This window comes from Seriola lalandi, unplaced genomic scaffold (genome assembly GCF_002814215.2).
Source record: "Seriola lalandi dorsalis isolate HSWRI2012SDOR001 ecotype SW California unplaced genomic scaffold, Sedor1 jcf7180002054246, whole genome shotgun sequence".
Taxonomy (NCBI): domain Eukaryota; kingdom Metazoa; phylum Chordata; class Actinopteri; order Carangiformes; family Carangidae; genus Seriola; species Seriola lalandi.
Window position 1 is genome coordinate 267,443 of NW_019524799.1, and position 25,414 is coordinate 292,856.

Genomic DNA, 25,414 nt, shown 5'->3' on the forward strand with positions numbered 1-25,414 from the left:
CTGAATGAATCAGTCCAAGAAGTTTGCCACCACGCCGTGAAACAGATACACTGTACCGAGCAATGTCAAGATTCATAGGAGGTCACAGCGGGCCAGGATGCCACATCCCTAAAAATAAGATCATGCCCACAATCTGATTACTGTGTTCCGGTGACCTTCCTACATTACAATTATTTGTAGCCTATAAATAATATGGTATTTAGAAATAATGTGAGGACTTCATTTCACTCTGGAGACATGCAAGGATGCCTTTTGGTACTGCAAACTTGATTCAAATGCCAAGTGTTTGACTATAACATATCCAAATACTGTAGAGCTAAATGAAAGACAAAAAAAAACAGCCTTAGTTAAAGAGGAAGTTACATGATGTGATTTCATCTGATTTGACGGACGGGTGGAAAATAATCAATCTGTCATAGGATTCAAATTTGTATATTGTGAAATTATGATTAGAAGGTGGAAATAGCTTTCAAGCACAGCACTTCAAATAGAAGAAGAGACAGACAGAAACACACACTGTATCTCTCATGAAATAACTTTGGCAGATGGTATGTTAATGCACAACCCCACTGCCGACAATAAGATTATTTAAAAAATACCTTTAAACCTGTTCCCAAAAACAAATTCAAAAACAGTGTTTGGATTGAGGAATCAAATTAAACTGCTGAACCTTTACTTTTACTCCAAAACGATTCTTTGGGAAATACTGTATTTTTACCTCACTGAAGTAGACGTCCCTAGTTATATTACACCACTTACTACGTTAAAATAACACTTATACCCAGAGCTGCAACAGTCTCAGATAAACCATTCTTCGTAATAATAATAATCATAATAATTATGTTTCTTGTATACTTGAGGACATGTTTCTGATAATTCATTTTATTTTGGTCAAAAGACAAATGTAGGTTTTCTAGTTTCAATGAACTTCTTTGACACTGATGTGTTGCCACTTAAGTGAAGGATTTTTATGTTTTTTTTCCACTAATGCTCTGAGCATACTCCAGACAGTGGGCACAAGGCATCTGGCATACAGATGTCACTGCTGCCTGAGGCATGTGGTGACAGCGACTGGCAATGGCTCCGAGTACCCCATGCTGTCAAAGTACCCCATACTGTCATCACCAGTAAAATGGGTGTTTGAGCCCAGAAGTCCTTGAGTGGGTTTTGAAGAATGGTGTTCATCTGAAAGTTAGACATTTCCCTTGCACATACACGTGAGCTTAAGGATGTCCGAGCACATGATCGGGGTGAAGTGGGGGCCTGGAAGTGAGATGTTTTCCTGTGTCAGAGTCGATTCCGCCATTTGTTTTCCAAGCTTTGCTGACTCACTTCACCATGTCATCAGTTTTTTTTCTTTTTCTCTCTCTCCCCCTCTGTCTCTGCAGTTTGTTTGAGGAAAATGTAGAGCATGTGAATGAAGAGGGAGGGAAAGGAACAAAGGAATGGCTCGCTTTCCCTGTGGTCTCATCTTCCTTTTGACCTCTGTCTCCTGAACATTACATCAGCAGAAGTCAGGGACCATCAGGAAGCGAAAACAATGGCAGGGAAACTGGAAACACAGTTTGCCGCTTTCAATGTGCGTAACAAACACTTACAGAATTGCGATACTTTCTGGTAATCATGTGAATTGGTAAATTGGGATGAGGGGAATTTCATTGGAACAGGTCTGACCTTAATGAGTCAAGTAAAATATGGGTGAGAAGTGCCTAAACACACCTTGAGGCCCTGAAAATGCACTCTTAAACTGACTTGTACTGACCTAAACTAAACTCATGTGGCTTTATGTATCAATAAGATACACAGGACATTACCATCATTCGTTCAGTTCAGTACTCTGTTGGTCAAATGCAGTGTGTAGGATCACACTGCATCACAGTAATAAGTAAAATAATCCAACTAAACTCTGATACAATGGGCCACAGTAAGCGCTGCTATTTCATTTTAAACCACTACAGCTTGTTAAATTAATCTTTTACTACTTATACTTCAAAGCATGTTTTAGTTCTTTTTCAAGGCTGTCGATAATTTCATAATGACTATCTCTCCCAACCACAGCCACATGGACAACGTTTCCCAGTATAAACACATTGTACACATAAGAGAACACACTGCATAGATCAGAACACTATTATACAGTGTCATATTGCTGAAGATTGTATGGTTTTAAGAGAAAGGGTACATCCTTCTAATGCAGGCCGGACTTTTAGCAAAACATCAAAGACCAGTGGAGGGGAAATACATCAAAGTGTTTGACCTCTGGCCCAAAAACACACCCAGCCACATTCCACACAATTACAGACACCAGAGAATGTCAGCACAGGAAGCCCTACCCATTTATCGTAGAGATGTGTCATCTGTAATATGTTTACATTGCCATTAAAGTTTGATAATGTGCCAACTGGCAACACCAACCTTATAGGGTCATGATTTAAATCTTTTGAGTTTTTACCTCAAACATCACATTTAATTATATCTTCAGTCTTTTGGAAAGTCTAACTGTGCAGGATTATCATTGAAAGTGAGAAAACTTTTTGGTACAACAAACATCACATCCCAACTCATTAAAGTTAGCACAGGTAAGGATTCCTGCTGCCATCTAGAGGGTGTATGCCCTACATGTTATTGAAGTGTAAATTAATTATGTGTTTCAAAATAAAGTCTGCAGATTACCCTCATCTTAGCGAGAACAGGGAATTAAGGAAGGGGGAAAAAAATAAAAAAAATCTGGTTTCAGATGCACACCACAGCCTTACCTCTCAGCAAGGCAGAGTGAAATTCAAGAAAGCAATGAGGAAAAGCTAAAAATAAGACAGAATCTGGAGATGTCAGGGTTATACTTAGAGCTGTCATGGAAGTACAAGAAAGGCTGGTGACATGTTTAAAAGTTACCACTTGATTGAATGAGCTAAAATTATTGCACCATGTGTACATTGAGCTTTTAATCTAAAACTGAAGTTCTGTCTGGATATCTGGCAGCTGGTACTTAAATAATTTGACATTTTGGGAACTACATTTATTCACTTTTTAGAATAAATGAGAAGATCAATACCAATCTTGTGTCTGTGTGTTCAATATGAAGCTAAGCCAGAATCTGGTTAGCTTAGCTTAGCATAAAGACGAAACAGAGGGCAACACCTAGCCTGGCTCTGTCCAAAGATAACACTATTAAAGCTCACTAATTAACTTGTTATATCTTGTTTGTTTAATCTGTCCAAAAACCAAAGACAGACATGAGAATGACAACGTTATCAACTTTCTTATGTAACTCTTGGCAAAACAAATGCATAATTTCTGAAATGTTGAGGTATGCCTTTAAATGGTAGGCTTCTCATCAGTTTACAACCAAAGAAGGAAGTACAGGACCAAAAAGGCAAATGTTGTTATGGTTACACAGATACTGCATACTACCTATGACAAAAAATTTCTTGACTCAAGACATTCAGCTCAGTAAACCATTTATTCAAGTATTTCCAACTAAGAAATCTGAAATTATTTACAGTACATTATGTTCACTAGTGCAGGTCTGAGCTCCGGTAACTGAGACACACTCAGACATGACAATACAGAACGTGACCATATATACAATAAATTTCACAATCCTTCATTTTCCTACCCTGTAATTACATCTTCCATCCCGCTTTCACACATTGACTCAAACAAACCTAAGTGCACACATGTACACATACAAAGATACATACAGAGTCTAACACTCTATGTCTCGCGGAAGGCATAAACCGTTCCAGCCTTTTCACATCAAGGATGTTTTTCCCTGCAAAAAACTCACAAGAGAAATACAACTTAATTTGATGTATTCTCTAAAACTGCTTACATATCAGCTGGGTAGTGGAAACACAACCTGTACCATCACTACTTTTGTGAATATCAAAATATGGATTTTAGTAAAGAGGACACTCTGACCATAGCTGAATTCAAATGTATAACATTTCATTCAATATATCAATTGAATATGACAGTTTGAATTTTCCTCTTTCTCTCCAGACCACAGTTTCAGTCTCGATCCTGGTTGGAAAAAGACTTTGCTCTGAAATGAGTACCTGTGGCTGCACCTCATAGTAGATCAGCCCTGTGCAATGGTTCACACCTCACAGAGGACGATGGGGAAATCTACATGTATACAGGGGTGGTCGAGCTTTATGATTCCCTGAAAGATAAAACAAACAATATCCAAGATGAACTGAAATGACAATTCTGATAAAACACCCCTGACCCACATCATCAATTTGACCCAAACTAACCTGCGGAATCAAATTTTTCTGGATCCTCTTCAACTTGGATTTTTTTCTACCATTTTTTGTCACCACTGTCTCCTCATAGAATTCATGGGCAAGGTCACCGTCCTCATCGTAGTATAAAGAACTGCCAACACAGCAAATAAACATCAGTTTGGAACTACATGTCAGATGAGGAAACTTTTTGAACCATAATGGGTCAGTTCACCCAAAACACAAACTTTCTCTCTTACCTCCAGTGCTGTCTAAGCATGCAGTTAGTTTGAAGTTTTGAAATGCCCACCACTAGCTAATACACCTCACATCTGAGTGTTTTTAACTGTTACTGATCACTTAATACTAACATATGTCTTGATATGTTCAATATTTTTTGAGTTTTAATGAAGTCTAAGTACGTGTTTTCTCTGCCATGTACATTTTTTAACTGTCCCACTTGGGGTGGATAACGTTGCCGAATTGATCGGTGTTTAAAAACCACAGATATTTTACACACTTAACTGCGGACTGGTTTTATTGAGACCATTTTTTCAAAACAAAAACATTTCCAAAGAAAACTGCTGATAGCAGCTGAGCAGTTACAAAGGATATTCTGTTTGGGGAAACCTGGTGACGTTGTGGTTAAGGCCCTGGTTTATGGCCACTCAGGAACCTTTGTTGCATGTCATTCACCATACCTATCCTGCCTCATTTAGTGTCAGCTCTCTACTTTCAACTTTATAATAGAGTCATAAAATGCCTCTATTATAGAGCTGTTCACCTTAAATTGTATTTGGGTGTCAGAAATCTCAGAGATGGACATCTCACAAAAACCAAAGTTATCTGCATGGATACAGACCATTAAGCATACATGGGAAAATGTATTGCGATTTGGGTGACCCAGCCCTTTACCATTTTCCAATGATGTGTTATTTACCTCCTCCTGGTAAAAACAAATGGTGTTGCATTTCTTGAACCTTTGAGACGGGCCAAAGACTGCTCGTTCCCATCACTGGCTGAATCACCTCCAGCTCCACTGCCTGAGAAAGGCCAGACTCCTTTGGCTTTGGATCCACTTCCTCCCATTCTTAGAGGTAAGGCATAGTTAGTCTTCAATTAAAGCTTTCAATCTGGTTGGTGGCCAGAAGCTCTCAATTCCTCACCAAAGCCACGATCTGAGGAGAGAAAGTGCGAAAAGAAAGGACACATTCCCCATCAGACTTGACTTTCACTGCATGATAGTGTTTAGTTGTGTGACTACTTGTGTAACTCTCCAAACCACTGTAAAGCACCAGTTGTTTAGTGACTATTTAGTAGTTAGATCTAATATATTTTTGATGAATAACTACAAAATACACTGGGTTTAATGCAGTAGCGCTACTGTCAGTGTGATGAATACCAGCTTTACCCTGGAAAACTGATTTTAACTGGCCTCTCGAGCTTAATTTACATTAAAATACTGTACACATGCAGTATAAACTCATTAAATATTTCTGAAGCGTCAGGTTTATGTTTTATAGACTGCTTCGTTATGCTAGCTTTTCAGGAAGCTATCTAGCTAACCGTCTGGGCCAAACGTAAATCAAGCTAGAAAAGCAAGTCACCTGATTCATAACTTAAATAAAATTTCTATATCAACTTATACACACAGATATCGTTTTTATACCTGATACATGCAGTCTGTATGTCATAAAAGCCACTGTTAGATATCAGGTCAATGCGGCTAATAATAGCTCGCTGACGGTACCTGCACGTTTAGGTGAGTTAGCCTGTTAGCTTCTGCCACTGACGCACTAGCTAGACGAAGCAGAGCTGTGTCTCCAAAACACTCACGGAAATATTGTCCTAGACGACCAAAAGAGTACTGCTGAAATGGACTTCTGATTAATATCCTACCGTGTCACACAGTCATGTCCTGTCATAACTTTTCGCCACCATCTAGGTTAAGCTAGCGTTAGCTGTTTTGGTCCTTGCTATGAGGTGATCAGCTGATCTAACAGACCGGCGGCAGCTGAACAGTTCTTCTTCGTCTGTAAAACAGCAGCTGACATCTAAGAAGTTGCATTACTGCCATCGATCGGCATCAGTCAGTACCTACATTATCCGGACTGTTAAATCTTTTCCATCAGTCCTATTTCCCGCAAGATCATCGTCTCAGATTTATTAATGTAAATAATGGCCAGATAAAAATGCATTTAACTGTACTTCTAAAGTATGAATTGTTTTGATTGTTTAATGGGCATTAATATATGGAAGCCCATGCTGAATATGGAAAAGATTATAAAATAATATTTTACTTTTAGATCCATAAGAATAAGATATTTTATCAATCATTTATATGTGATATCTGAAAAACATACACAAACCTGACAGAACTGGGAAATTTTTTACTGAACGCAGTGCACGTTTGACACACATTCGGAAGGTTGCTACAACATGTAAATTTGTACATATATTGAAACAATGAAAGTAAGATGAAAAACAGAAGACAAATATTTTCTTGAAGGACAGAAAAGAACAGATATAAGGAATGACAAACCGCTTCCAGTGAAACACATGTATACCAATATTCATTCATGATTCCAGTCAACCAGAGTGAATTTGAAATTGCTCTCCTTGACATTCATAATTGCATACAAATGTCCATACATAGGTCATACTCACAAAACTATTCAAACCAAAAAAAAAGAAAAAAAAAAAGAAAGAGTTGCACCCACTGGGGGTCTAGAGAGGACATGGCAGACTTTTGAGACTGGGTCTAATGAAAATCCAAATACCTTTCCACAGCAAATATGTGTTTAACTTTCTTACAGGATAGAGATGTCAATATGAGGTTGAAAAGTATGTTTTTCATGGTAGGTTGTTCAGGACCAGATTGAATGTACCTAAAAAAGGCAGTAATGGCTTGTTTGACATGTTATCAGTCTTACATACAGAAAATCATCTAATTTTGAGATGATTTTTTGCTGAACTATAACAGTTCTTTCTAGTAATGTATAACTGACAATGGGATTGTTTTTTTAATACCTTATAGTGGCAAAATCACCACATTTTCTTTAAAGCTAAAGTGACATAGCTGAGGTACAGGATAATCAGAGGCTACCCAAATAGGGACACAACCGCTGTCTCATCTGCCAGTCTTCATGTCTCTCAACTCATTCTCACAGGCACATCAGACTCTCCAGGTGTAAGGCACTTCTCATCTCTCGCATCATTTCACACGCACATTCGCGCTAGCTCTCTCTCTCTCTCTCTCTCATTGTCTTGCGCCCTGTCTCACTCTCTCGTTCACCGAAGAGGCGTTTTGAGTTGTTTTCTCTGGGATCTTTGGATGCAGCGATGACTGGTGATTGTCCAGCCAAGAGGTGCACGTTTAACCCCGAGCGAAGAGTTGTCTCAACCAGGGGTGGAGCCAGCCAGCGCCTCCTGCATCTTAGTGCGGGCCAGAGCGTATCGCTGCACTATCTGCTTGACGTGTTCCTCTTCTTCACGCTGCAGAATGCGCAGGAAGTTCTTTAACTCAGGCATAGAGAAGGCATGCCACTGAAAATGAGGATAGGGGAAAAACTGCATTAGTACATGTAAAGTACATAAACTAATGTTTGTGGAATGCAATGTGTGGTTTGTATCCTTTATTCTCATGTTGTTGCACTCACATTGACCTCTCCAGTTTCGTTTTCTTTGATCACAAAACTGAGGACTTTCTCACTCGGCCCAGCACACAGACGCAGACGGAGGGGACGTTCAGCATCAGACAGCTTGCGAACATAAACTGAAGGAGAGACAAAAAGGCACAATTTATTTTACAGCAAACAAATTTAAATTTAAAAAGTGTATAAAATGACAGTTCAATGTAAATGTAATGAAAAAGAAGTAATACCCTGGTCATGACGCTCGCTACGCTCAAACAGAGCAAATTTGCCAGGATTGTCCACCACAGTAAACTTTTTCAGTAAAGCCTCAATGACCTCACGGGCAGAGGTGCGGGAGCTTATGTGCAGGTGCTTGGATGCATCCTTTGGCAGGTAAAAAGAGGTGCGACGCTTCACTCCGCTAGCCTTCCTCCCTCCAGCATCTTGACCCCCTTTCTTTGGATGTGGAACCGACACAGGTCGCACCAACTTAAACTGCACCTTTACGAAGCCAGTGTACGAACCATCCTTGTTCTGTTTGTTCAAAAGAAAATATAATAAATCATACTGAAAAGAAAAACACCTTCACAATAAAATGCATGGGCGTGGTGTAATTTATCCATACTCACCATGTTCATGAACAGATTGCTGTTGATCTGACTGTTGTATTCCTTGACCTTCTGCTGGATATCTGCAGTTGTCAACTCCTGCTTCCCACAGTCAATTTGTTCATCCTAAAAGGGACAGTGAGTGAGTTACAGTGTTAAACCACCAGGTGTCAGTGCTCACCTCCAAACCACAACAAGAACAAGCACAATATGGACACTTGATACAGGAACATGGGTTATAGCAGTGGTTTCTAAAAAATGTCACGTTTTGTAAAAATTAGAGACATTAAAGATACCTCACATTCATCCAATCACAAAAACATGACCAAAGATTTTGTGACTCCCAAGTGGAAGTGCAGTTCACAAGGTCACAGTCTTTCACATGGGAAAATAATCCCATTACAGCATGCTGCAGTTGTTTTGAAAACAATTTATGTCTCAATGTGTTTGAGAATAGGTGGTTTTACTGTGTGGACCCTGGGTCACATGGAAAAGAAAAACCTAAATTCAAGTGAAAATCTAAATCAAATTTAATTTCACTACAATGATAAGTTGTTATTCCTCAAGGATTCTCTCAAGTTGCTTAGGAATACAAACACCCACACTTTATTAAAGCGGCGTTGATTGACTTTCTGTTAAGATCTGTTTCTAACACTGAGCACCAGTTGCATCAGACTCTCAACTTCCTGACAACGAAGCAGAGGCAAAAACGATGATGTCAGCTCTGCCCAATCCTGTTGGACTGCTCTGATCCCTCGGTGTAGGAGGAGTAAAGGGAGGACGGAGAATGAGGAGGGGAGGGGGGATGTGCAACTTGCAGCTGTTTGCAATGACTGCGGCCAACGGTTCTGCATTACATTCCTCGACTTGGTATTCATATATAAATAGCCTCCCCACTCAGGCTGTGGGAGAGACAATGCCCTCCCTTGTTTCACCGGCACATCCTGTGAAGTCAGCTGCCTCATCAACCGCACAGTCCTAGTCATGTTTCAGTCATGTTTCAGTCATGCACATTTGGCCTCTAGCATCTGCATGACTGTTAGCTCAATTAGGCCTTTTCCTGTGTGTATGGACCAATTGGCATTTCCTGAAGAGACAGAAAATTGAACTCTGCAGCAGTACAAATTTATTTTCCATACTGTACTCCAGCTAATTTCTCATGGTAGGAGCAGGGGGTTTCCTAGGGAGTAAAAGCCAAACATCAATATCCACATAGTAATCTGGATGCTGCTATTATTGGCACTGACACTTAAGCACATTTCCCAGTCATTTTGAGCCAACACTTTTGGATAAATATAGGGAGAAAAATATGACAACTACATTTCCCCCAACTACACATCTCATTTCAAAATGGGATGGACTGTTCAGCCAGACTGTTTAAATGCAAAGTTGCAAGCACTCAAATGGCTGAGTATCTTATATTGATGTCAAGGAGAAAAAGATCAATAACATCAATCCTTAGGCAAATTGAAAGGCTGTAGAGTTAATGTGCTACTGTTAACAGTCAATAAATCAATACGAGGGCCAAGTTGAGGTTTCCAATATGGCAACAGTAGAACAAAAACATGTACAGCAACTGTGTCTCTGCATGCCCACTAAAGGAGTGTCATATAAACATTGTGTAAGATATGCCAACACCAAGTAAAAAAAATGGCTTCCGCACAGAGCCAGAAAATGGTGAATATCAGTGCGTCTTGCTGTAAACTGTATTTGTTTCTCAATAAAGACTGGTATCATGTGTGTGGGTGACAAAAGGGACAGAAAATGAACAAATCCAAAACATTGTATGACTCATCTGTGATTGAGAAATTAGTGTGAAAACCTGAGAGACAAGTGAGGGAATGAAGAGGGGGTGTTTGGCTGGAAACATGAGAGGAGTGTGTGCATCACAAAGCATGACATTTGGGTTTAGTTGTTCTGAGTTCATCTGTGGGTCTGTGCTTGTTACAATAATAATAAAAAAAAGATGCTATGATGTGTGTGTGTGTGTGTGTGTGTTTGTGTGTGTTTTAAGCCAAAACCAGTGTCTGCTCTGCTTTTTCCCCAGTGCTGATATGCATTTTATAAAGTTCACACAACTCAAGCCTCAAGTCTGTTTGCTCAAAACTGGACGGACCAGAACTCCACCCCTCAATTGGCAGGCATCCTCTGTGCTGGGGTGCCCTTGGGCAAAACACACATATCCCAGCAGCATCAGCTCAAGACCAGGGGTGCTGCTGACCCATGACCCCCAAAAAAGTATGGACAAAGTACCAAAAACTGACAATAAAAAAAGCAGAACTATAGAGTATTGCTACATGAATCACCCATCTCTCTCTGGTCTCACTTCCCCTTTACATTAAGTTCGCACTTCTATCAAAGCCTGGTGGGTTTTATTTTACATTATCATTGTTATTTCTTCTTCTCACCTGCTTAACATTTAGATTAGGTTTCCGGGTTTTGGGGAAGAAAGATGTCCGGGCGGTGAAGTACTGCTCAAACTCGGAGTCGGAGTCCTCCTCGCTGCAGTAGCCGCTGCTGGTCGAGCTGCCCCAGGTCATCTCGAAGGAGGGAGTTTTGTCCGAGCTGCTAGCCGCGTCTGTCATGCTGACTACCGTTTAAACAGTTTACACGAGACTCGACGATGGGATGGGTAAGCTACGACGACTAACAGTGTTGAAATAAATCACTTTAGCTAAGTATAGTTTAAGAAATTACCGACACAAAACCGACTGAACAGAAGACTGGCTGAAATGTTATAAATGACGACAAATAACGTCAATATTGGCTAACTTCAACAACAACCACACGGGCAGACGATGATATATCTCTGATAACAACAGGCTAATCAACAAAATACTACAGATTTCTTCCTCTAACTGAACCTACCGGCCACGTTTCCACTGTACAAACTCTGTCTGTGTGAAACAGGATGTGTTCAGGCCCCCGCCCTTGCTGCCTCGCTTCCTTCCCCCCGCCGAGGCACCACCCAGGTCCGTTGGGTCGAGTTTGGAAAATACACAAAACCAGCGCAGCCGGTCGCGATTGGACGCCGAGAGGAAATAGCACAGTCTTCCCACACCCCTCCCCTCCCCTCCCCCACGATGGATGCTGCTTCCCCGCTAAATAAGTCATATGATGACAGACCAGTATGGTCACACCACCCACACGTGAACATTACAGATGTTTAATTCAAGCACTAAACATTATCTTTACAACCTAAACCACCAAGTCAAGTTACATTTATTTTATTGTCTAGTTTGGAAAGTTTGAGAGAGGTGAAAACCAGGACTGTATCAGAGAAAGAGGGGCAGATACCCCGAGGCTCTGGATCATAAAGGCCCCCTAAAGGCCATCATTTAACGGGAGATGCTACCACGTGTGATGGAGTAAGTATAGAGATCTTTTATCTACGTAAAGGTTCTAACACCGCATATATAAAAAGTAAAAGCAAGTAAATGTCCTACAAAATGTTATTTAAGTAAATGTATAATCAGGAAATGTAGTTAACAGTAATAGTGAGAGTATAGAAAATGTCCCCTGTGACTGTTATGATTTCATTAGATTGTTATTACTCATATAGGCTACTAATATGTAAACAGCATTTTACTGATGCAGTTGGCTGAGATGGAGCTGATTCTTTACTATTTTATACAAGGCTGCAACTAATCATTATTTTCATTATGGATTAATCTATTCACTATTTCTTGGTTTTTCTTCAAAATAGTAAGAAATGCACATCACAATTACCCAGAGCCCCGAGCAACAACTGCATATGTCTTGTTTTGCTAACCAATATTTCTGTAATTTAATTATTAAAATAATTACAAAGAAAACACAACACATTTTGTGGAGCTGTAACCAAGATTTTTTTTTTGCAGTTTTTGTTGGAAAATGACTTAAACTATTATCAAAATAGTTGCAATTAATTTTCTGTTCTGCGACTCAAATCAACTAATTGTTGTTTTACTTGTATTTTTAGGTACAGACCTTTAATTTAAACCACAGCATCATATTTTATGAGCTCTTTGTGTGTTTTGGATGGAAAATATTAATTTCTAAAGTAACTATTAACTAAAGCTGTCAGATAAATGTAGCTGTAGATGTATGTAGAAGTATAGTAAAGTATAAAGTGGCATGAAAAGAAAATACTCAAGTAAAGTACAAGGGGTACCTCAGTTGTGTACCACTGGATGCAAACATAATCACCAGTTATGGCTGCAATATTTTCAGCAGCACTGAAACAGACAGTGAATCAATTAGTCAATCAACAGAAAATTGTCTTGCAATTGTCTGACTTCCATAGGACTAGGGGACTCACAAGAAGCACATAAAAAGAAAAGAAATCAAAGCAGCAGAGGTGGAGATAACCTAACTTTTCGTGCCCATTGTGTAATTCAATAGGATGTTTTGGCTACATGGACGTGTGGTTCATAGAGAGCTGAAGTGAAACTGGAAAATCCAGCAGTGGAGGCAAAGGGGAGCCAGGCTTCCCCTTTTTTCAGCTTTGTATTTGTCATTTTAATAAAACACTTGTTTAACAGTTTCGGTAATTCCTCTGTGCTGTTGCTGCCGTCTCTAGTCCTCCCCTTTTCTGATAAACTTTATGCAAAGTGAAACAGGGCCACCCTAAACGTTATGTGGTGAATGTGTGGTGAACTATATACTCCAACCTAGGCTATGTCAAAGTTGTCATCCCTTGGTGAAAAAAAAAGAAGTGAGGATTAACCAATCAGATGAGGCTACCGTCATGCCACCGCAACAGTGTGAGTAGTTAGGACTATGCCGAGGGAAGCCAGCTGCCCTCTGGCCTCACACTAACCAAATTATAGCATTTTAATTTGATTAGTGTGAATTTGAGAATCTTTTCAGTTTTGCCAACGCTGTACTGACCGAGTCGTCTGGTCACTTACCATCTCTGATACCAAATACACACACAGTCATTTCACACATGGCACAAAAAAGGAAAGTAATAGCAGCCTCACATAAAAACACCCTGCCACATGACTAAACCATCATGTTATAGGTTTATCAGTCATGTTAAATGATTGCTCTATGCTACACTGTCTCTCAATGATAGACCTTTTTCTCATTTCAACACCATATGGAAGTTTCTCCACATACCAGCTTATCGTGGTTTAACACTGAGAACAGTTTGTTCATGAAATTATAGTCTTTTTGTAAAATAATGAGAAAGGTTTGTGTTACATGTGTCTAGACATGGTGGACCACTCACTCAATCAATTTTTTGTGCCTCAGCAATCTCTGACCTCGTGTTAAATAATAATGAGTTCCAGACAATGAGGCATGCAAATGAAATTTAGAAAAAAACTGAGCTCTGGTATCAGACTGTTACTAGTTAGTAAAAATAATCATTAGTTACAGCCCTTATTTTCATTACAGATAAAGAGACTCAGTTCCAAGTTTATAGCATTTGAAGTGAGAATCTACAAAAGTGTTTCTATTATCTTTGATTTGAAACCAAAACAGTCCCTCTTACCCAAAGGGAGGGCATGAGTCCAACAGGCCGAGACATTTCAAAATATCTGGTAATTTTCTTCACATGCAGAGGAGTAGGTCACATCTTTAGGCATTACAGCATTGGCTACATTACAAATCACTGAAGTGAGGCTAAGTATTAGCAGATATGTTCAGGGAGGAAATACTTTGGAGCCTCCTAGTGTGAAGCAATGGGTTCACATGTAAAGTCCCCTACACCCAGCCACTCTTACATTGGGCATGCCTTCACACTCTGGTTGATCCAATGCTGAAACTTTAAAATGATACAAAGCTTAAAGAAGTCAAAATTATAAAAAAGATGCAAATCTGCTTTTTGATGGATACAGAACAAATGAACCACATCTTGTCTCGCATTTTGTGTTTTGATATTTTCTTTGTAACAGGTTGTTGTCATGGCAGATACGTTAACATTTCGTCACAGGAAAAACACAGGTGTTATTAATAACATTAATTATATCTGCACTCTATTGAGGTGAGCCAGCTGGAGGGCTCTGACTCACCAGCATGACTTACTGGTGCGGTCCAATATGACAGAACCATCATCAAAGTTATTAGTTCCACCTGTGTTTTTCCTGCTATGTCAAGCCAAAATACCTGCTGTGTGAAAGGCCTATGTAAACGAAGGCCCAAGCACCAATGTCTTCATACTCTGCTAGTTTTTAAATTCCAGTCGTTCTTTGATAAGCAACAGGGGCTTGCCAGAGAGTAAATCATACCCGTTATCAAGAAACCAAACCCTGCTGCCTTGAACAACTACTGGCCGACAGCCTTGACTCTGCGACTTAAATTTCAGATGTAGATGATGTGACTTAATCTTTGCTGAAAAACCCCTCATTAAAAGGATATGAAATCTTTTCTATATTTACACTGTGTTTTACCACTTGTTTTGTCCCTATAAACTTAAACATGAAACTCGTATATACGAGCTGGATGTCTACAGTACATTGGTCTTTTAACCAGCTCAAATTAACATAATTTATGAACCATTATACTAAAGAAATGTCATGTGATGTGATCTGATTTTTCTTATCTGTCTAATACATGTATGTGGGTGTCTGCAAACAGATTTTTCACTGTAGTAACTAGATAAACTGAACCTGATATTGCAAAAGGTGTTCACTAACTGTAACGTTTTGTGTTTCTTAACAATAAACTTCCTCTTCCAAAATCCCTTCACTTCCTTTTACAAATTACATGTTGCTAGCTGCCCCCCTCCTAACTGCTGCTATTCTGAATGATAGTTAATTCTGACAAGCTCAGGGAATCCTTAGTTGAACCTGTGCAGTTACTGGAGCTGGGTGAACAGTGTGTATTGCACAGTGTGTGTTGCATTGCATTGTATGCCGTTTAAAATGGTTCCCATTTTTGACCATAAAACAACTGATCTGTTCCTTAAAGCATTACAGCAGATAAATTACCTTGTAATCCAATCAGGTAGTGCGCAATGTAGCTGATTGTAAGAGGCACAGGAAGAAGCCTGGAGAAGCTACTGGTTTTCTCACTCTTTGTCTTATTTTTAATAATAACGTTGATGGCACAATACAAGTTAACAGTGACCAATACCACTTCTGAATGTGGCAAAGCTACATATGAACTACTGAAGAATGCTCAGACAGTCATAATGCCAAATACGAAGGGCCTTACCACATTTGTGTCCGTTTCTATGGTGTGCTCCACAACACATGTTTGGTCGGACACAGAGCCTTCGTCCAAGCTGCAGTCCAACTGGATCAGGGCTCGACAGCGGTAGTGGCATGTGAATCTACAATCTGTAAATGTAGAAAGTCCCTACATTTAGAGCCACACTGCCAAACACATAAATACATGTGACAAAATCGTCAACATAAAGACACGTGATAATAGGGTACAATTGTAAATGGGTGATGTCCTCCACTGGCCATTAAAGGTCACTGCACTTACGGTAAGGTGGCTTTTCCTTGTGATTTTTCTGTGTGTGTGTGTGTTTGTTTGTGTGTGTTTGTTTGTGTGTCTCAACATACATATAAACAAACACTTGTCAGATATACAAATAGCAACTTCCTTCTGTTGTGTGCTGCTGTGAAATAAAACAAAAACTAATATACATGGTAATAATAATAATGATAATGAATATAAATATATGATTAATCATTTTGTGGTCTTTGGTCATAATCATGTTTGCTGCTATTAGTTTAAGGTTTGTGTTTGTATTGATAATTCTTTATCATTTGATTATGGTTTCATGTTCAGATTATGGTTTAGAAGCATTTTTTTCTGCACACTCAGTGTCTTACACAAACCACAGCTACATTACAGGAAGTTCTAGACTACTGGGACTCCAACATGAGTCTTGAGCAAAAAAAAAAAAAAAAAGCACAGGTCTGTAAAACGATCTTGAGCCTAGATGTTGACCAAACCACCAAAACCACGTTAACGTGCATGCTAGATCTTGTTTGTCTTCTTAGACTTCTTAACTGCTAGTAAAATAATACTTTTTGAATCTTGTTGTCCTAACATTAAACCTCTTTGACAAACAGCCCATTTATTTCTGCTGAAAGACAACATGGAGGACATTTATAGCACGGCATCAAGCATTTAATTTATGATTTACCCTGCGCCTACGCTGGTGGTTATCATGTCACTGTTTAACCAAATTTCCTCTTTCTCTCCATGTTTCTGTCATTTCTGATCATTCATATGCACAGAGGCAGCCACACATGGACACGCCCAGATGCACAAACAGCCCACATAAGCCAACTCACTGACACACCGCAGGCTCTGCTTGTAAAGGCCCCAGATGAAGTCTCCACACAGGTCACACCACGTGGGCTGAGCGTGGCTGCAGGGTTGGAAGTTGTGTCCCTCTCCCTTCTCCTCTTTGAGCTGGGGGTCCTGGGTGCTGCTCAGGACTCTGATGATGCCCACCCGGCTCAGCAGGTCTGGGACCTTCCCCGGGCTGATCCTCAGGGCGTTGGTTCTCTCCAGTCGAGGAGGGGAGCAGGGTGAATGTGTGCTTGTCAGCTCTATCTGTTCTCTGTTGTTGCGCAGGTCACGTAGCTCAATGAACTCCCCACAAGACATTGTGTCACTCAGAGCCTGGCTTTGTCCATTATCACTGGCAGGTAGAAAAACAGATTATAATAGAATGCAACATGCCAAAGACACTGTTTTGAATGTTTAAAAAATTGTGATCTTGAAATCATAAAGTTGTATCTTCTTTTGCTTTTTGAGTTGGTCAGAAATCTGCACCATTCACGCAGTAAATGCTGGTGTTTATGTATCGTCTGACTAGAGATTCCGAATGTTTCTCCACCTGGGTTTTCCCTACCTTGGGACAAAACATTATTTTAAACTAGAAGGGCACTCAGAGAGTGCAGACCTCTGCCAAGGCCAAAGCCAAACAACATATATCAGACTTCAGAGAAAAAAATTCAAAGTAAATAGTAAATGATCTGGATCTGCCCCAAAATTGAACGGGTTCTTCCCTGGCCCATTCCCCATTCCTCCACCAAGATCAGTCTAAATTGATTTAGTACTTTTTGTGTAATCACACCTAAACAGACACAGATGAAAACATAACCTGCTTGGTAAAAATTAAATGGACCAGTAGATTTATGACAGTCTTCCCATTAGAAAAAAAAGATCTGTATAAACATACATACATTAACATACATTATTATATTTAGTGGTGGGAATGGCATTCAGATATTTATTTTAAAAATAGCAATACTATAATTTTAAATTAGGCACACAGAATAGTTTTATCAGCTAAATGTACTTAAAGCTTCAAATGTGAAAGTACGCATTATTCAGCAGAATGGCACCTTTACATATTATATGATTTTATTATTGGATCACTGTTACTGATGCTTTAACATATAAAGATCATTTTAATTATAGCTAATTTTAATGTGGTGCAGTTTAATTTGTAACAATTCCTCAGTTTTCTTAGACTATTTTCATGTAAAGTGGATATCACACAAGACTTTATTAACATGCTATGTGTTGTTTGCATACGGTTGTAACCATGTGACACGTTGGTTTGTCACACACATCGTAGCCTACTGTATTGGAGTGATTATATAATGTTTGATAATCTGCTAACCTAACAAGAAAAGCAGAGTATGATAACCCAATGTAAAACAAATACTGTAACATGTTAATGTATACAAAGTAGACTACAGTAGGCTTTTATTCTTACAAATAACGGTGCGTTCACGAGGGCTGAATGAACGAGGGTGAATTCTCAAATGTTTAGTCCAAACCACAATTTAAGTAAAGTTAACTTTAAAACGTTTAAAGTAATTTAAAAAAAAAAAAAAATTAAAAGTACTTTCCAGCCAACTTACCAAAACAGGAGAGAAAACAGCCCCGTGGCAACCGCTTTGTCTCAAAACCTCCTGCATCTGAAGAGAAAAACTTTCCGTAGACATTTCTGACAGTTTCCAAGTAACGGAGGTGTGCAGTCCCGGCTACATCTCTGGAAATAAGCTATCATCAACGGCCAGTCACAGTTTACCACGGAGCCCCGGCTTTGACGGGAACGAAGCCGGTAACATCAGACTAACAGCGGCCTGAAAACACGTCTCATGGCACTTACCATCTTCTGATTTAGTCAGAGTCTTCTGCTGTAGGAGGAAGCGGCCTATCATGAAAAGGAGAGAGTGAGATGAAACTGAGCTGCACCGACATCCGGAATGTTTTCACATAGGGGGTGCTTCTGAGTCCGGAGAGCTCAGCTTATAGTAGGCGTTGCAAAATTCCCCACCCCTCTAACCACTGTCTTATAGTGTCATGGACCTGGGTTTCATTTACCACAGCACCGATGACCTAAATGTAAACTGCAAAACTTTAAACAAAAAGTATTCATGTTTAAACCCACAGCCACTCCTACCATCTCATACTGACCCCAAACTTTTCACCTGTCTTTTAAGACAAGTCAGACCCTCTGCAGAAAGTCAACAAGCCAAGACTCTGGAAGGGTAAAGTCTGAGCATAACTAGCAGGAATATTAACCAAGAAGAGCGACCACAAATTCCTAAAGACTTTAACTGTTTGTGTGGCTCTATCTGAATGCAGAGACTTTAGGTTTCTCACTAATGTACAGCAGATGCTTGAAAACACCTTCATGCCAGGGTTTCTACGAGAAACGAACAAAAAAAACAAAGTTAAGGAAGTCATTAAAGTAACTTTATTTGCTGCTGCTGCTGTGATGAAGTGAAATGCGCTTCCACCCTGTCACTTACCAAGATCAAAACAGTAATCATCACAGGAACAAACATCACAGTATTTAAAACAAAAAGGAACAGCAAAATTCTGTAACAGTGCATAAACTTTACCAGCATTAAAAGAAAGAAAATTCTTTATTTATAATATATAGAAATCCAAATCTGCTTTGTCCAAATGCAGATCTGCTCTCCTCATATCTTGTTTATCAAAAGTCCCATCTCGCATTGTTTCTCGCCAGTCCATTCTGCTGCTTCAGCAGTTTCTCTTTCAGCTGTTGATGTTCAGCTCTCTCTGGATCTTCTCTGTCGTCTCGACCATGAGCTGACAAGCTTTCTTGTGTTTAGGCCAGTGTTTCACCTGACACTCTCTGCATAAAAAACAAACAAAAAAAATAAAGAGATGAAGTAGACTTTACACTTTTTAGATATGATATCAATATAATGAAAACATTTATTTAAGACATTCAGTATTACAGAAAATTCATTTGATGGGCATGAATCAGACGTTATTTCATTCCTGATATCCATCCATCCATCAGCCACATCCTCCAGCTCCTGGGGGATCCTCAAGCATTTTTAAGACAGATGGGATATGTAAACCCTCCGGCATGTCTGTCCTGCCCCTGTAATACCTCCACAGGGAAGTATCCAGGAGCATCCTAGTCAGATTCCCAAACCAACTCGGCTAGTTCCTTTCAACCATAAGGAGGAGAGGTTCTACTCTGAGATCCATCTGAATGTCTCCGTATCTTAAAGGCTTAGCCACGGAAACTAATTTCAGCAGCTTATAGCCATGATCTTATTCTTTCAGTCATTACCCAAAACTCATGACTACAGGTGAGGGTTGGACAGGACCTTGACCAATAAACTATGAGCTTTCGTCAGGCTCAGCACTTCTTCACTACAACAGTCCAGTACTACTGCTGGACTCATATCTGTACAAGTCTTACCTGTGGCAATACCATTCTCCCTGACATCGAGAGCATCTCTTTGCTGCTTCTTTCCCACAGGATCCACACTTTGGCTTCTCAGGGAGTAAACTCTCCATCACATCCAAGTTGTACGTCTGGGCCAGTCTGGTTAAAACAAACAACAATCATCTCAAGAATAACTGCAGTTCAAAAGAACTGTAATAATGTCTGAGGTAATTCTGAGTTAGACCAGTACTTCCAGCGTTACCTCTGTGCCTGTAGTCTCAGGTCATCTTTAGATGGGTTGAATGTTTCTTTCACTTGATACTTTGCTATTGCCTTCCACTTCCCAGAATTCTCACTCACAATGCGGTTCCACATTTCTGGGATCTATACATAAAATAAAAGTGGGAGTAAATTCACATGGACATAGTTTGACCTTGAGATGTGTGTGTGTATGTGTGTTAGACATACCTGCTCCAAAATTAGCTCTTTTTTTGGAGGGGCTGGGTCTGTAACTGCGAGATGAGCCAGGAAACGCTGCAGCTCCACCAGGTTTGGCAGCTGATCAACCAACACCTCCGTCAAGAAACCTCGTAGCTGTGGCACATGAGCGATAAGCCCAGAAATCATACAGCAACAAGTACAACGATATTGACCTCTTCAGGATAATCTTCCCTGAGTTAGGAAGACACCATTGTAAGAACAAATGTGATTATAAGAGAGTGCACAAGGCCCTCTGGTTATATAATTAATGCAACAGGAAGAGGATGAGAAAATGTATAATAGGAGGAAACATCTTAGTCAAAACAACCTTTGGAAACTGAATCTGTGTCCTAACAAATGATATGATGTTGGAGGACAATGTTCTGGCATTCACACACTTCCTGAGCTTCAGTTTACAGCTACTATCCAGTAGGAAGAGGAGGAGTCGATTGACCTGATTGAAAATCAGGTTGCATGTTGATTAAATAAAATAACTCTCAAGTAGAACAGTGCAAGATCATTTCAACATTTCACTCAAACCTCACCTTTAGAAGCTGATTCTTGTTGAAATTGTTAAAGTCATATTTCCTTTGGCAATCCTCCTTTAGTAGCAGATTGTAAAGGGCAATCCAGACCTGGCCATCTAGTTTTGTCATCTTCAAATTGTCCTCTACAGGAATATTCTGCCATTTGCCGTTTATGTACTTCTCCACCTTACCTACAGGGGAGACAGAGGATAAAAGGCACAAACACATTTGTAACAGATATTAAAATTCAAAGACATATTTGACATGCAAAAGGTGTGTGATATACCTTCTCTGCAGCGACTCCAAGGGCAGCAGTTAATCAGCTGAACCAGTACACATGGCACATTATGGGTGCACAGCATGCGATTGATAACACTGATACTGGAAAGAAAAAACATACTCTCCTTTTGTCAGATGTCGAAATCAAACGATTGGTCAGTTAATCAATTAGTCAACTTTTAGTAACTGATTTCCAAGTTTCAAGCAATGCCACACATTCTCTAATTTCAGCTTCTCAAATGTGAGAATTTGCCAACTTTTTCTGTTTTATATCATTGTTAATTACATATCTTTGGGTTTGGGACTGTTGGTCAAACCAAACAAGCAGTTTGAAGAAGTTCTGGGGAATTTAGATCATTTTAAACTTTTTTTCCCCACATTTTATAGACAAAACAACTGAATAAATTGTTGATAGATAAGTTGATAATGAAAATAACTGCTACTGTTACACATCTACTCATCTGCACTCCCAGAATCTATAAATATAATATCTATATACAGATATTCTCGTCTTCTCTCATGTATACCTCTGACTCCTAAACCTTAATGACGGCTCAGACACAGCCATACCTGTTGGTGTGATCTGTGACGTAGCGCAGCACAGATACAGCCTTCAGGGAGATCTCAAACTCCAGTGCAGCACTCTGAATCTGCAACTCCTTCACCAAGTAAAAAAACAGATGTTACTCTTCAATTTAAGCGAAAGAAAGACCAAAAACCAAAAAAGAACAACAAATCTTATACTCTTTTACCTCTATAGAAGATACATCTGTTTGCCCTGTTAGGTTGTGTTGGTCATGAGCTGTGGTGCCCTTACTGGCCAGCAGGGTGAGTTTGCGGTGGCAGTAATCCACCAAGTCAAGAACAGAGTCATCAGCTGCCTCACATGAATCCTACACAACACACACAAGTCTTTTTAGTCACAATTAAACATTATTTCAATAGAGAGAATGAACCCAGAGTCTATACTGCCTTGCTTTAATCACATCAAAGCTTTAACAAATTTAAAATTTGCTGCAGATTAATATCATTTACAAGTTTGTATTCATGTACATACTGACCGTATGAAACATTATTGTTTCAAGTAGGTTTATTATCGTTGCTTCATGGTGGATCTAAGAAGGTGACATGAAAGAGCACATTAAATCAGATAGGAGTGCTGCAAGCTGATCATCATTTTACATTTCATTTTACACTCACCACCATGTAAAGATGAAATGTGTTCTTGGGATTGAAGTCCTGCAGCTGACATAAGATGGGGAACACTTTTTGCTTCCACACTTCGACAAGGATTAACTCATGGACCAGAACAGGTATCTACAAAGGGGGAGGAAAAGAAAATGAATAATGTTATAATGTGTCTACTATGCTGACATCTTTCTAAGACTTAGAATCTAAATTATTGGGACTCACTTCAGGAAATGTTTAATGAGACTGTGATAGGGCTTATCTAAAATCACATGTATAGAGGTGGCAGTCACCTTTCCATATGACACCAGGAGCTCCTTGACGAACTCATCATGCATGGCAGAAGCATTCAGTATTGCCTGCATGTTAAGTTTCTCGATGTACTCATGCTGTCTGAACCACCTGTCAACACAGAATAAAAAACAGTGAGCATGGAGTTATGCTTCGCTTTAGAATAATCTGAATCATAATATTCTGCTCACACACAAAAATGTTTTACAGAATATGCCACAGTAGCAGGTTCCTGCTGCTTTTCTGTTTTAAATATTATTGTAAATCGAATATCTTTGGATTTTTACCAGAGAAAACAAGCAATTATGTTCTTGGATCATGTGGTGGGTATTGTTTTCTATCTTCTGACATATTATAGACTAAATTAACAATCCATTATTTGAAAAAAAAAAAATCTAACTATAGAAATTTAACCACAGTTTTTCTGAATTGGTATTGTATTACACATGTGCTTGCCTTGGCAAACAACCCATCTATTGTTACGGGAGGATTTTCCCCTGAAATATGCCCATCAAAATGAGACAGTAGTTTTTTAATGCTAACATTTACCTTACATTTAACTAATAATGCAAGTATAATAATGTTTCTTACTATCTTCATCATAAACTGCAGAGCCTACTGTTCATGAAGGAGTAACAGCCATTCGTGCATTGTGGAACATGTCGGAGTATTTTGCTAACCACATGTTGGCTTTCCTTATTTAGTTTTTAGCACAAATTCGTCGTGACAGCATCTGCTACACACTGCATGCCGGCTAGTTTACAGTTTATAGGTGATATGCTAATCTAACACGTTAACTAACAGCAGGGTTAGCTGGTTCGGGTTACCTCGTAGAGCCCACTTCCTTGAGAGAGAAAGTTTCCAGACTTTGAACAAACGCCTCCGCTTCGACGGGCAGAATCACCGACGGGTCCATTTCGCTGCAGGAAGCTACACGACAAACCATCAGTTAAAAAAAACACCCAAATTAACTTCAATTTCACTTCAGTGAAGTTGTTTCTGAAGTTAACTTAAATGGTGTTAGTGTTTCCTGTGGTTGCCATGGTTACTCTAAACCAAGCGCACACTGAGCGCAGATGCCGTTTTCCGCCAGAGGGGGGCGGTATATATTTGAGTTAAACCAACAACTATATCATGGTAGTGATAGAGGAAGTATCCAGCTCCATAATTTCTCAAATTTTATTGTGAGTTAAATATTCTTAAAAGTAAAAAAGGTATTATATTTATATATTGGAATATTATTACTAATGCAAGTAAGCAGCATTTTAATGTCACAGCTGGTAGAGGTGGGGTAGTTTAATTTGCAATAATGCATCATCTTTTGTTTGCTGATCTTACGTTTAAAATCATCATTTACAAAGTAACCAGCATAATTTAAGGAAATGTAGTGCATTGAAAAATACAAAGTTTAAGTAGCATAAAATTGAAATGCATAAGTAGTGAAGTGCAAGTGCCTCACTATTGTACTTAAGTACAGTACTTGAGTAAATGTACTTAGTTACTCTCCACCACTGCCCTTACTTGAGTAAATCAGCAATACAACACTGTTAAAGCAGTAATAGCAAAATGTATTTGTACTCACTGCAGAACAATTGTCCCTGTGGGTATTATACTACTATTATTAGATTATTACTGATGCTTTAACATGTTGTTAGCATGAGTGAAAATAGCCTACATGTTGACAATATAGCTTAGAAGATAAATATTTTCCCCATAGTCTGATAACATCAGGTCTTCTGTATCTGCCTGTTCCTGTGCTCATTCTGAGGCTCATGTTTTGAGGCTGCAAAATTACATACAAAGTAAAACTCTCGATATTGTAAACACGGAGCATGGTAATCTATCAAATGTGGTATATATCTATATCTCTATCTACAGAATACTGGTTAGCTACTGAACATCAATTTGCCGTGGTGGACCTGTCAAGGGGCATGTGGCACTGGAGAGCTTTAGCAGAATCCTTTATCTGGTTTGTTGTGTTGAGTACATGGGGATTCCCTTTATGATGGGATATAGGTTATGTAATTGAATTTTTTATATTGACTAAGAAATTAAGACTGCAACTGTGTCATAAACCATATGAATAGACATTTATTGCATTTTTCTTTTGTGATATACTGTACTGTGCAAAAGCTTTATGCACTAAACATAAAGTGAGGATGTTTTCAAAATTAATGCCATGAATAGCACTGGACGGTGCTCAAGCCCTAATAATGTTGTGTGACCACCCTTTGCTTGTACAACAGCACTATTTCTCCATGGTACAATTGCATGCAGTTTCTCAAGAGACTTTGCAGGTAGGTTGTTCCAAGCATCTTGGAGAACTTGCCTCAGTTCCTCTGTGGATTTGGGCTGTCTCAATGTCTTCTGACTCTTCATATAATCCCAGACTGAGTCTATGGTGTTGGAATCAGGACTCTGTGGAGGCTAGACCATCTGTTGCAGGACTCCCTGTTCTTCTTGTCTCTGAAGACAGTTCTCTATCACCCTGGCTGTATGTCTGTGCTCGTTGTCGTGCTGCAGAATGAATGTGGGACTGATAGGACGCCTCCCTGAT

At 39.4% G+C, this 25,414-nt stretch overlaps 3 protein-coding genes across 7 annotated transcripts; all 3 read right to left on the reverse strand.

The window, feature by feature from the left end:
* Positions 1-3,441: 3,441 nt before the first annotated feature.
* Positions 3,442-6,333, reverse strand: tusc2a (tumor suppressor 2, mitochondrial calcium regulator a). Of its 4 annotated transcripts, none has more exons than XM_087173524.1 (4): positions 6,063-6,333; positions 5,167-5,404; positions 4,260-4,380; positions 3,442-4,165 (listed from the first exon to the last, which is right to left on the reverse strand). In XM_087173524.1, the coding sequence occupies exons 2-4, from the start codon at positions 5,313-5,315 to the stop codon at positions 4,100-4,102; spliced, it is 336 nt and encodes a 111-aa protein (XP_087029650.1). In that variant the 5' UTR covers positions 5,316-5,404; positions 6,063-6,333; the 3' UTR covers positions 3,442-4,099. The 4 variants fall into 4 exon arrangements, with proteins under 4 accessions (XP_087029650.1, XP_023260280.1, XP_087029648.1 ...); XM_023404512.2 differs by having other exon boundaries at positions 5,977-6,333; XM_087173522.1 differs by having other exon boundaries at positions 6,126-6,329.
* A 263-nt stretch (positions 6,334-6,596) lies between these two features.
* LOC111653812 (ras association domain-containing protein 1) lies at positions 6,597-18,613 on the reverse strand. 2 transcript variants are annotated; one of them, XM_023404510.2, is made up of 7 exons: positions 18,297-18,613; positions 16,710-17,062; positions 15,613-15,737; positions 8,491-8,595; positions 8,110-8,395; positions 7,886-8,001; positions 6,597-7,772 (listed from the first exon to the last, which is right to left on the reverse strand). In XM_023404510.2, exons 2-7 carry the CDS (start codon positions 17,026-17,028, stop codon positions 7,626-7,628), a joined length of 1,098 nt encoding a protein of 365 aa, XP_023260278.1. In that variant the 5' UTR covers positions 17,029-17,062; positions 18,297-18,613; the 3' UTR covers positions 6,597-7,625. The 2 variants fall into 2 exon arrangements, with proteins under 2 accessions (XP_023260278.1, XP_023260279.1); XM_023404511.2 differs by lacking the exons at positions 15,613-15,737; positions 16,710-17,062; positions 18,297-18,613 and adding an exon at positions 10,878-11,392.
* A 502-nt stretch (positions 18,614-19,115) lies between these two features.
* zmynd10 (zinc finger, MYND-type containing 10) lies at positions 19,116-23,961 on the reverse strand. The gene is made up of 12 exons (XM_023404518.2): positions 23,685-23,961; positions 22,860-22,968; positions 22,579-22,695; positions 22,440-22,493; positions 22,131-22,271; positions 21,949-22,037; positions 21,386-21,480; positions 21,118-21,290; positions 20,561-20,686; positions 20,355-20,476; positions 20,126-20,251; positions 19,116-19,543 (listed from the first exon to the last, which is right to left on the reverse strand). Exons 1-12 carry the CDS (start codon positions 23,801-23,803, stop codon positions 19,444-19,446), a joined length of 1,371 nt encoding a protein of 456 aa, XP_023260286.1. The 5' UTR covers positions 23,804-23,961; the 3' UTR covers positions 19,116-19,443.
* Between the last annotated feature and the right edge of the window lie 1,453 nt (positions 23,962-25,414).